Genomic DNA, 13,079 nt, shown 5'->3' with positions numbered 1-13,079 from the left:
TTTTGCACCTCGAAAGTTTATATTCTAGCTCCACCACTACACCAATAAAATATTAGTATATATTAGTTTTTTTCAACATATTAATAGTAGTTTTTCAATTTTAACTGAATAATCATATGCCTACCGTTTAGAGTACAACAACAAAAAATACTGGAAAAAACCAAATAGAGATTCAATACCAAAACCGAAGAGCAAAGATTGAAACACCAACTTTATCGATTCGATTTGTTACTTCGTTACGATACGGTTTTTAAAACCTCAATAATAATGAAATTGACAATAATATTATTATTTTTATTTTTAATCCAATAAATTTATTTGTATTTTTAAACTAAATTTAGGTTCCAAAGGACAAATTAAAAAATAGTAACCTAAAAATATCTATAGTATGCATAATATAAAGTGGGGAAGAAAAGGGAAATTTATTTGGAGTGGAAGCAACGAAATTACAAACAAACACAAAGACAAAGCCGTGTGGTACCCACTCAAAACCAACCAACCAACCATCATACTTCTACAAATTCTCTACTCGTTTTCCTTTTCTTTTCCTTTTTTTTATAGAAAAAAAAGCCTTCTAACTAATAAAATATTAAATACGGTAACACTTATTTCGCTTCTCAAACTAAAATTTTAAAGTAAATTAAGACTGGTTCATTTCTTTACACATTTTCAATAGACGCGAATTTCGGATCTTTCATATTTATAGAAAAGAAAACACCATTGTGGATAGACTTTTATTTTTGCGGTCACCGTCATCGAAAACACTTGGTGGTCGTCCTTTCCTCCTTTTTGCTCTTTATTGGTTTATAAAGATTTTAATTATACTGTTTGTTCTCGGTTGATTCGGTAGTTGGTTTTCTGTGTTTTTTATTCTTCTCATGCAAACTCTGAAATTTTCCATTCTTTTGTTTTTTTTTAATATTTGGTTCCTTGTTCTTGGCTTGCCTTTGGTTTGTCTTGGCTCGGTTAACCTGCCTTTGCTAAAAAAAAGAGGCTCCGTTTAGTTTACTTGTTGTTTGTTGTTGCTGTCTACTGTAGAAAAAAGCTGTTTTTTCAAAAAGTAGATATTCTTGTTTTTCTAAGGAGCTACTTTTTAGCTATAAAATGTGTCTAATCATACATCTAAAATTCTCACTTTTAAAATGAAAATGTAAAAATAAAGAGAAAATTAGATTAAAAAAAACACTCTCTAAATTATTGACTAAAACAAAAGTAAATAACTTTTTTTTTTGGTGGTAGAGGAAGGGTGGATCACCCCGAAAAACAAAGAGAAAGGAAGAACAAAAAAAAGAGAGGATTACAATCATTTTAACTAGTTTGAAGCTCGGTCCTTCTCACGCGCATCTCAATCTGATCTTCTAGGATGATGTCTCGGAGGCCTGCAGACAGCCTATCACATTCGTGATGACAAGTAAATAACTAAATAGTAAAAACACAATGGCTAATCAGTATATTAAATAAAAAATATAAAAACTAATAAATTATTTATCGTTTTTAAATTATATTACTTATCTATTCAAATAAATGACCAACGTGGTGGATTGGATTATAGTAAAATAAAATTGATACCTAGTGTAATTACAATAACTTATTAGCTCTCTAAAATAATTACAACGATCTATTGTTTAGAATAATCGATCGATCCCTTAACTTCAAGGATGTCTCGTGATTAGGGATGGCAACCGGTAGTGTACCCGCAGGTACCCGGCACTATCTGACCCTAATGGAACTACCTGTACCCTGTATAAAAGGGTATGGGATCAAAATAATTACCCGTTAGGGTAATGGGACGGGTATGGGAATACCCCTAGGGTACCCGTTACCCGTCATAATTCTTTTATATATTAAGGAAATTATTATTTTTTAGATGTAATATTTGAAATTTTAAACCCCAACTTTTTGTTTTTCAATCATTAAGTGATACTACTAAGGTTTAATTTGTTCAATTTTTAGATAAATGATTTATTAAATTTTAAACTTTGTTAAATTTGTAATATTTTTTATTTTATTTATTGATTCTTAACGGGTAAGCGTACCCGTGGGTACCACCGAATTAAATGGGAAGGGTATGGGAGGCAAAAATATACCCGTTAGGGTAATGGGACGGGTACGGATATTTAAAAAGTAAACAGGTAAGGGTTTGGGATTGACACTACCCGTTGTCATCCCTGCTCGTGATTTCCTGAACTTATTTACAATAATTCATTATCCGAAAAATTTACTTAAAATAACACATTAACCCCTAAAGTAGTTATAATAATCTATTAACGTTTTAAAATAGCTACAAAACTGAAAAATTTGATTTGTCCTTTGAACTTTGTATCGTAATTTTCTTTATAATGTATTGATTATAAACTTACTTAAAATGATATATTAACCCTAAAGTAGTTATAATAATCTATTGGCCAAAAAAATTAATTGCCCCTTCGACCTTAAGGGTGTCTTATGATCCTCTAAACGTGTTTATAAAAACCAATTAGCCCATAAACTAAAAAAACTGACATATTAACCCCTAAAATAGTTACAATAATATATTAACCTTCTAAAATAGTTACAATAATCTATTGGTCATAAAAATTAATTGACTCATTGAACTTTAAAAATATCTCGTGATCCTCTGAACTTATTTACAATAATTTATTGAACCGTAAACTTGCTTAAAATGACTTATTGGCTCCCTTAAATTGGGAATAATGTACCAAAATAGGTTTATAGTTTTCGAGGAAGTATCAATTTAGGCTTCACGTATAAAATAGTACTAATATAGGCTTAACGTTTAAAAAAGATACCAATTTAGGTCTCGATAACGGAACGTGACACGTCATTCATATTACTCTGTTAAGTTCTGTCAATTATACGTGAAGAGAGAAATTAAAACTTGACGGATTAATATGAAAAATGTGTCATGTTCCGTTATCAATGCCTAAATTGATACATTTTTTAAACGTTAAGCTTATATTAGTACTATTTTATATGTGGAACCTAAATTCATACTTTCCAAAAAACCTATTTTGGTACCTTATCCCCTTAAATAGTTACAAACTTCCACGTGCGTTCAGAAAGCGAGTGAGACGTTTTAATTAAATTTTGAAAATTAACGAGACACCCTTAAAATTTACGAGCCAATTGCTTTTTCTAACCAATTCTAGGGGCTTTTTATGTATTATGCCTCTCTCTTTTTCTTGTTATTATTTTCGTTTTTTCTTTTTCTTGAAAGATCTTTTTCTTGGTACTTATAAAACCACCATCATCTCCTTTCTTTATCCCCTAAGCATAACAACTCTTCCCCTTTCTTGTTCTTCTTGTTCTCTCACCTGTTCATAAATCTTCTGCAATTCATCTCAGAATCTTCAAAAACATTTTGAATTTCAGAAACTTCCTTTGTCTGCTCGCTCTCTCACTTCATCATTTGATTCTTCTGGTATCCGATTCTATTTTTACCCCAAATCGGATTACCAATTTTAGATTCCACAGATTTTCCCTTTTTTTTTTATTTCAGAATCTTTTGACCCAATTTAGATTAGATCTGAGTTTTTTAGATTTTCCCCCAATTTGATTCGAATCTATTTCCACCAAAGAGAGAGCGAGCAGATTTTTCAAAATTAAATGTCTGGAACAAAGAAGAACACAGGAAAATCTAAGAAACTTGGAGGAGTTGTAGAAAACCAGAGGTTGAAGATGAATCAAGACTTCTCGGAGCCCGAAAAGGCGGAAAATGCCGCGGATTTTAGCTTCTTTGAGAGTCATCATCCATGGAAACCAGTTTTTAATGATGTTTCCATGGCAGAAAGACCTCTTAAGAAACGCCAAGATCATCCTTATCAAATTCAAAATTCCCCTGTTTTTCCTTCCCCTGTTTCCTCTGTTTCTATCGTCGGAAATCCGCCCCTGCCTCATCCGTCTTCATCCGGTTCAGGTTCAGGTTCGGGTTCGGGTTCGAGGCTTCTTTTTCCATTCGCTTTCGAAGGGTTTAACTATAATCAACAACCGATTCAATTCCATCATCAGTACAGAACAAACCCGTCTTCGCCTTATTTCCGACCACTTCAGAATCCGCAGCAAATGATATCTTTCGGGCAAAATCAGCCACAGGGAAGTACTACTACTTACCCTGTGTTTTTACCCGAAACAACTACACTGCAACAGCAACAACAACAGCAGGTACAGGTACTGAAACAGCAGGAGCTGTTTCAGTACTGGAGTGGTGCATTGAACTTAAGTCCAAGAGGGAAAATGATGATGATGATGAACCGGGTGGGTTCGGACGGACGCCCATTACTACGTCCACCAGGAATTCAGCCGATAAACACTACGAAACTTTACCGGGGAGTGAGACAACGACATTGGGGGAAATGGGTAGCGGAAATTCGTCTCCCACGAAACCGAACTCGCCTTTGGCTCGGCACATTTGACACTGCTGAAGATGCTGCTATGGCCTATGACCGGGAAGCTTTTAAACTACGGGGAGAAAATGCTCGGCTTAACTTCCCGGAACTTTTCCTTACTAAGAACAAATCACCCGAGACCTCCGCGCCAGAATTGCAGGCTTCCCCCGCGGAAACCATGCCTCCGCCGCCTCCACCACTGGCTCAATTGGACAATCCTAATAATGATTCGGGAATGGGGTCGAGTGGGGCGACAGGAAGCGAGGAAATTCAGACGGTCGGAGAAGGGACGAGCTCCGGGGGTCAAGAATTGATTTGGGGAGAAATGGCAGAAGCTTGGTTCAATTCAATTCCGGCGGGATGGGGACCGGGGAGTCCGGTTTGGGATGATTTAGATACAACTAACAGTTTTTTGTTACAATCACATCTTGATTTCGGAAATCCTAATGATTCTTCTTCTTCTACTGATTTTCCAAGAAACTTGGAACAGCATAACATCACCATGGATGCTTCAGCTTCAGCTTCTTCTTCATCTTCATCTTCTTTTCAGAATTTCAAACCTTTCTTCTGGAAAGATGATGATTAATTTCTCCCATTTTCACTTAGTTTCAACCACTTTCACTTAATTTCAACCACTTTTTCACTTGATTTCAGCCACTTTCACTTAGTTTCAGATTTTATTTTCACTGGTTGCAGCTTTTTCATAAACAACCTGTGATTCCCCCCATTCTCAAAGCTTCAAACTTTACTTTCTTTTTTTACTTTTTCACTCAAAAGCTTCAAACTTTTTCCTTTTTTTCACACCATAAAGGCTGCATATTTATCAAGCCTTTATGCACTTCTAGTTCTCTTTTGGGTTTCCATTTTCTTGGTTGTTCGTGGATAGTAGCGGAGTCAGGATTCCAAATCCGGAATGCAATTACTGCATTCCAAACCCTCTTTCCAAGTAGAGTAGTGCTTGAAACCCACCAAAAGTGCAATGGATCCGGTACACCTACCCCTATCGAAATCTTAAATTTTGATAACAAGAGGTGTAACGGATTCTGGACATCCGACCCTTCTAGCAATAGTAGATATTGTTAGAACAAGACCAATAAAGTTGGAGACGGTTTTGTGATCTCCTTCTCAATTGGTCTTTCTCTTTCCAACCATCACGAGCGTAGTTTTTCAGCTTAGTGAATGGAATTAAATATTTGTATTTTTATTTTTATTTGTGTAAATTTGAATGTTTGGAATTTGTTATGATCATTCAACTTTTGTAATATTACGTTCAACAATAGTTATAAATTATAATCATACCTATAATGCGATTTGTTTGCTTATTTATACATTCCATTTAGAAATTTACATCTCGGTGCTTTAATTAATTAATTAAATTTGAATATATAATTAATTGAATTGATAATTTATACTATATTTTTTTTGGTAGAATAATTTATACTATATAATTTGTCTAATGTTTTTTTTTTCAAAATTTAATTTATATTAAATTTATATTTTTTTATAAGTCAAGAACTAATATTAAAAGACTTTAACATTTAGTTTTACTTATTTTAATTCATTTCAGAATATATCATAGAATATTCTAAAGTCAAATACATAATTGAGAGTAAGCCCTGTTTGATAACAATAAAAATCACTTAAATTAATAGATTAAGCACTTATTTAGTTTAAGTATGTTTGATAATGTTTTTTTATTAACCACTTAAATTATTCAATTAAGCTACATATCACTTATTTTGTTAAGTCAAAATATTTAACTTGAAATTTTAAGTTAAACATTATCAACTAATATTTTAATATTCAGCACTTATTTTTAATATTTATCAAACACGTATATCATTTAATAATTTCAGCACTTATAATATTCAACACTTAAAATTCAGTACTTATTTTTTCAGTACTTAATTTTCAGTTTTATCAAACGACACCTAAGTTAGTAAAATAAAATAATAAAATTAAAAATTTAGAATCTTAAAATATAAAAGAAATTTAAAAATAAATTATATATTAACTGAAAAATTTTAGATTATGTTTTATTTATTTTTTTTAAACTATTGTAAGAATGATAGTGATGGAACCATGCTTTGTCTGAACAGGATTACATATTAATAATTTAAATATTAGAGCCATCTTATTTGGCCTGCAAGGGAGGTTATAATTACTTGATGATTACATAAAACAAAGTAGTTGGACTTATAATTAATTAATACATTAAGTTTCTGTTTGGTTTGATGGTAGATTATAGCGGTTGTTGTTAACTGTTTTTGATATATAATGGGTTCATTACAGGCTTAAAGCACTATTTGGCCTCTCATCTATTCTAAATTGGTGAACTTTCACCCAATTTAACCGAATCATTATCTTATTGATAAGTAACGAATTTTTGACACTTGAACTTAATAGATTTTAGTTTATGATTTGTTTTTTCCTTTTTCTTTTTTTAATCTAATTAATTATTTCCACATAATGTGGAAAAAAACTTTAAGAAATATCACGTTTCAAGTTTAAGTGTCAAAATATCGTTACTTATCAATGAGATAACGATTCTGTTAAGTATTCATACAAATTGGATGGAATTTCAGCAAATGGAATAAGTCAAGGGCCAAATGTCACCAAATAAAAGGTCAGGGGCCAAATAACACAGTTTTGGACAGGTCAGATGCTAAATAATGCTTTAAGCCTTAATTATAGGAATAGAACTCTATGGTCACAAAAATTAACTGTTTTAACATAAATCACTAAATTTTGCATTTTATTTAGATTTTTTATACAAATCCCGACAATAACAGTTACTAAAAATGATAAGTGGACGACACATAAGTCAAATTTTTACACGTGAATAAAAAAAGTACGTAGTTTGATATTGGTAGGTTTTGTTAGCGTGGGAGATCGAAAGGGGTCGAATGATTTAAATTGACTAGGTTAGATTCAGTAACATCTATCAGTTTTTTATTATTACGTTTTTAATCCATGTATAAAAAATATATCTTGTGTTATGTTTATGTGTCTTTTCCAACAGGATCAATGTAAAAAGTCTGCATGAAAATTTAAATATAAAGTTTAATGATTTTGATGTTATAAAATTAAGTTTGATAATATTAGTGTTCTATTCCTAATACTTAAAAACCACATATGTAATTAATCCATGGTTGTTGTTTTTTTAAACCAAACCCATGGTTGTTAGTTGTTAGATTTTAATTGATTTATAATTATTGTTTAGTAAATTGCAATAAAATGTTAAGATATCAATAAAAAATCTCTCTTATGTAATAAAAAAAATTACGATAAAATGTTAAAATATCAATAAATAAATAAATAAATAAAGCTTTTAAATGAATATATAATAATTACAAATAAAAATAAAGGGAAAATACAAAAATAAATTGTTGTGGTTAAAAATTTACAAATAGGTATCATGTGTTATATTCCGTTAGCAAATACAGCTCAAACTGATTAACGGTGTTAAAAAATAGTCAAATGGCAAAAAATTATTTTTGTCTTTATATTTATTTATTTTATAAATTAACCCCCTTATTATCAGAAATAAACCCCAAAACAAAAACAAAAAATCAAACTCACCATCTCTTCTATCTCTCCTTTTTCATTCTTCTTCTTCTTCAATCCATTTCTTCAAATCACGAAATCTCAAATGGAACAACACTTTCTCTTTCTCTCATTCTTCAAATTACAAAATCACGAAATCTCAAATGGAACAACACTTTCTCTTTCTCCCATTCTTCAAATTACAAAATCGGAACAACACTTTCTCTTCCTCTTGATTGCCAAATTACACATCTGCAACTGCCGGAATAAGAGAGGAAACCGGCCAACAACTAGTAATTAACGTTGAAATTACTAATTAATGGCTTCTTAGAATGAACAACCAAATGAATAATCATTTGTCCTTTGACTTTTGATTTTTTAACACAGTTAGTCAATTTGAACTGTGTTTGCTCACGGAAGGTAACACATAATATCAGTTTGTAAATTTTTAGAATGAGATGAAAGACCCTGATATTATGTGTTACCTTCCGGACCTTTATCCGAGTCTTCTTCCTTCATCCAGGATCTTTCATCTCATTCTTCTTCTATCTTGCATCTTCATTTTATTTTTATAGCTTTCCCTAAAATAATACCTGTGTATTGGTAAAATGAATCTAAATAATTTAAAAAGTATTTATAAATAACAACTTTATATAAAAAAAAGTATGTATTATTTTCTTTTTCTGATGGAAATATCAAAAAATCTTATTAAGTGCCAAAAAAACTTTTACAATGACCAAATGACAACTTATACATCTAGGTCCACTTGTTCCACAACAAGCTGGAAGATTGAGATTTACATAATCTCATTTTTACATTTAAAGACACTTGCCTAACAATTTGATCCTTACAAAAAAGACCATTATCAAAAGCAATTCTATTCCTAGTCAACCACACCCTGCAAAAGCAACTCTTCTAATAGACGATTTAAGAGATTTTCCTGCAGCATTCCTTGACAACCAACTTATAAGCCTTCTCCATGGTAGATTATTTGGTACATCACACTTACCACTAATCTCAATCCAGACACCCCCACTAACGGAACAATCAAAAAATAGATGGGGCACTGTCTCCTCCTCCTGACCACATAAACAACACAATTGATTTGTCAAGTTTGCCCAGACAGCAATCCGAGTTTTAATATTCAACCGATTTTTTAGCGCAAGCCATAAGATGAAACTGTGTCTTAGGATATATTGATGTCCCCAAACAACCTTCCACCAACCCACAATACCTTGAGTAGGCATTAAAGCCTTATACGCATTAGCCACAGTAAACTGTCCCTTATTATTACCCTTCCAGACAATCTTATCCCTCTCGTTAGGATAAATTTGTATTTGTTTCACCACATGCCAAGCTTGCTCAGTGAGTTCATCACTTGGGTCTGGTAGACGGCACCCTTGCCTCCCAACAAGATCAGCAACCTTCATATCTCTAGCAACATCAGTATCATAAATATCCAATTTAGGAAAAAGCTCCCTTAAGCTCTTATCATTAATCTAAAGATCATCTCAAAAATTAAAACTCTTCCCATTCCCCAATTTATAAGAAAAGAAAGGCTTAAACATATGCTTTATTTTGTGCATACCTGTCCAACTCCAACTTGCATCAAATGGCCTAACAATTCCCCAGAAACTAAGTTTCTTCAATTTATTAGCATGAATCCACACTGTCCAAAGAGTGCTTTTTTGAGACAACAACTCCCAAATGAGCTTCCCAACTGCAGAATAATTCCAAATATTCAAATCTCTAATTCCCAGGCCCCCACAACTTTTCGGAGAACATACATCGGCCCACGCCACTAAAGCCCCAACATGATTATCACTTTTTCCTTTCCAAAAAAAATTCCTACATTTATTATCAATGCTACGAATTACTGACTTTGGGAGCAAAAACACAGAACACCAATAAACTTGTATGCTACGAAGGACAGATAAAATAAGTTGAAGACGGCCGGCATAAGATAAAAAACGAGAATTCCAGCTATCAATGCGAGCTGTGATTCTATTTATCAAGGAAAGACAGTGCTGCTTAGAAAGTTTGGAAGAGATTAGTGGTAACCCCAAATACTTAACTGGAAGTTGCCCCTCAGAAAAAGGAATTCTGCTTAAAATCTCACTTTTAACTTCATTAATCATGCCGCTAAAAAAGATAGCGCTTTTTTTAAAATTGACTCTCAATCCTGAATAATCCCCAAATTTTGTCAAAATAGCACATAACTCCATAATCGAAGCAAGGTGCCCCTTACAAAATAGGAACAAATCATCAGCAAAACACAGATGAGTAAGCTTTAAAGCCTTACATCCCCAATGAAACTGAAAGTGATCCGACAGTCGAGAATGAAACATCTGTGATAGGTAGTCCATAATTAACACAAATAATAAGGGAGACATTGGGTCTCCTTATTGTAATCCATTCTTCCCTTCAAAATAACCATGAATACCTCCATTAATAGACAACACAAACCGAGAAGACCGCACACAAACCATGATCCAATTAACAAATGTTAAAGGAAATCTTAGCCCCAGTAAAACTTCCTCAAGAAAATCCCATTGGACACTATCATACGCCTTCCTCAAATCAATTTTAATAGCACAACTAGATTTTGCCTGACCACGATGATAGTTTCTCACCAACTCATGAGCAAGGAGAACATTTTCAATAATCTGTCGTCCAGCAATAAAAGCAGATTGATTCAGAGCAATCAAACCCGGTAAAACCCGACTAAGCCTGGCTGAGATGATCTTTGTAATTACTTTATACATTACAGTACAGCAAGAGATAGGTCTATAGTCATTTAATCCATCGGGGGCCTGTTTCTTAGGTATAACAACCAGAACTGTAACATTCAATTGCTTAAGTAATTTACCATTAAGAAAAAACTCCTGAACAGCCTTAGTAAAATCAGCACCAATTATATGCCAGCAAAACTTAAAAAACTTACTGTTAAAACCATCAATCCCTGGGGCCTTACCCTCATCAGTAGACCACACTGCCTTTTTTACTTCTTCCTCAGTTACCCTAGCAATAAGACTGTCTCCCTCAGCAGAGGAGACTAACTTGCCAGCAAAAAAAACACTTGGATCACAATGGGTTCTAGCTCGACCCGCCCCTCCCAATATATCTCTAAAAAAATTGACCATAGCCTCACAAATAGCCCCCTGATCAGTAATACACAACCCATCCTCCATCTTGAGACTAACAATTCTATTCGCCACACTTCTATTCTTAACATGACTATGGAAAAAGGTTGTATTCATATCCCCTAATTGAACCCACAAAATCCTCGATTTTTGTCGAAAAAATGATTCTTCATAATGCAAAAGAGTTCTTAACTGCTGGACCTCCACCCTTTCTTCCTCTAAAACATGAGAGTTGAGAGGATCAAGTTGAACCCGTTGCTGCAAGTCCTCAACCAACACTCTTTGCATTTCCACCCTTTCTGAAATGTCACTGAATTCAACTCTATTTAACTTCAAACATTCTTGTTTTATTAATTTCAGCTTAGACCAGATAACAAACATCCTAGTACCACTAATTCTATGATTCCAAATTCCTTGGACCATGGGAAGAAAAGAGGGATGGCCATACCACATGTTAAAAAACCGAAATAATCTAGGTACAGAACACACAGAGCTAGGGTCATGCCATTGAACCATAATTGAAGAATGATCAGACATTCCAGCAGTGCACACCTCCGACTCAGACTCCGGAAACACCTCATACCATTTATCATTACATAACACACGATCAAGTTTACACCAAATACGTTGAGCATCCATTTGATTATTAGACCAAGTAAAAAAGCAGTCTTTCCATCTAAGTTCAACAAGGTTAGCACACTGAATAGAATCTCGAAAACCCTCATCCACATGATCGCCCACAATCCCTCTAACTTTCTCATTAGAATGCAGAAGAGCATTAAAGTCCCCCTACATTAACCATGGTCTTTGAACAGACCTACTTAAATCAGCAATAGTAGTCCATAACGCTAATCTAGCCTCCTTAGTATTAAAAGCATAGACCACCGACCATTCAAAAACCACTTCCCTAATCTCAACTAAACAATGTATCAGTTGCTCAGATTCCATAATCACCCTTATATGAATCACACTAGGATTGAACAAAATCCAAATTCGACCAAGCCCATAAGAAGAATATTTATGGATTAAACACCATCTAGGTAACTTCAATCCATTTTTCACAGAATCACTATTAGACTCCCGCACTCTTGTCTCCAACACCCCAATAGCACACAATTTTTTACAAGACAGGAACCTCACTAGTTCCTTCTGCTTCATGGGGTCATTTAGGCCCCTAACATTCCAGGTTCCTATCATAGTCCCTTATCAGGGGGCTTTCTAATCCTTTTGCCTCCAATTCCCTCCCCAATAATCCCAACCCTACTTCCATTCTCCACAGAGACAGAGGTAGAAAGCTCAACACCCCTATAAGGCACCACATCAACTTTCTTAACTTTTTTCCCTTTGCCCACTTTAGCCCATTCCTCTCCCTCATGAAACCCTTTAATTTCCTCCCCTGTTGAAAAACCCTGAACAGAATCCAGAGCCTTCGGCACACCTTGATCTAAAGGCTTCCTGTTCTCCACCACCTTACCACCCTCAGGCACAGTGCCTTTGATCACTTCTTTCCAAACTTTAGTCTCAGACTTTTTATGACTGCAATTATTAGAGTTATGGCCAATCTTCTTACACTCTACACAAAACTCGGGTTTCCATTCATACTGCACAACCTGAGAAAACCTTTCCCCCAATTCATCTTCTAAAATTAACGATCTAGGAAAGTCTCCTCTCACGTCCATCTCCACAAGAACTTGAGCAAAACCTAGCCGAGCCTTTGACACAGTGCATTCATCACAAAACAAAGGCATCCCAAGCAGACTAGATATCCTACTAAGCAAGTCCAGAGACCAGAATTCCCAAGGTAATTGTGGAAATTGCACCCACACAGGAATCTTATAAAAACAATCAAGACTCAACTTCATTCTAGGAGCCCAAGGGCGAAGAATAAAAGGACGATGATTAAAAGTTAAAGGTCCCAATCCTAACACATGCCTTTTACCCTCATCAGATGCAAAATTAAACAAGAAAATGTTATCACGAACCTGATGAACTGAAGACAGTCCAA

General features: G+C 34.0%; 1 protein-coding gene across 1 annotated transcript; it reads left to right on the top strand.

The window, feature by feature from the left end:
- The first annotated feature begins 3,263 nt into the window (after positions 1-3,263).
- On the top strand, positions 3,264-5,707 carry LOC136231055 (ethylene-responsive transcription factor ERF054-like). The gene has a single exon (XM_066020300.1). It carries the CDS (start codon positions 3,607-3,609, stop codon positions 4,969-4,971), a length of 1,365 nt encoding a protein of 454 aa, XP_065876372.1. The 5' UTR covers positions 3,264-3,606; the 3' UTR covers positions 4,972-5,707.
- Positions 5,708-13,079: the final 7,372 nt, after the last annotated feature.

Source organism: Euphorbia lathyris, chromosome 5, assembly GCF_963576675.1.
Source record: "Euphorbia lathyris chromosome 5, ddEupLath1.1, whole genome shotgun sequence".
NCBI lineage: Eukaryota > Viridiplantae > Streptophyta > Magnoliopsida > Malpighiales > Euphorbiaceae > Euphorbia > Euphorbia lathyris.
This window is presented reverse-complemented; position numbering and strand designations above follow the sequence as displayed.

Coding starts and splice junctions, on each gene's coding strand:
- LOC136231055 (XM_066020300.1), top strand. CDS start 3,607: ATGTCTGGAACAAAGAAGAACACAGGAAAATCTAAGAAACTTGGAGGA.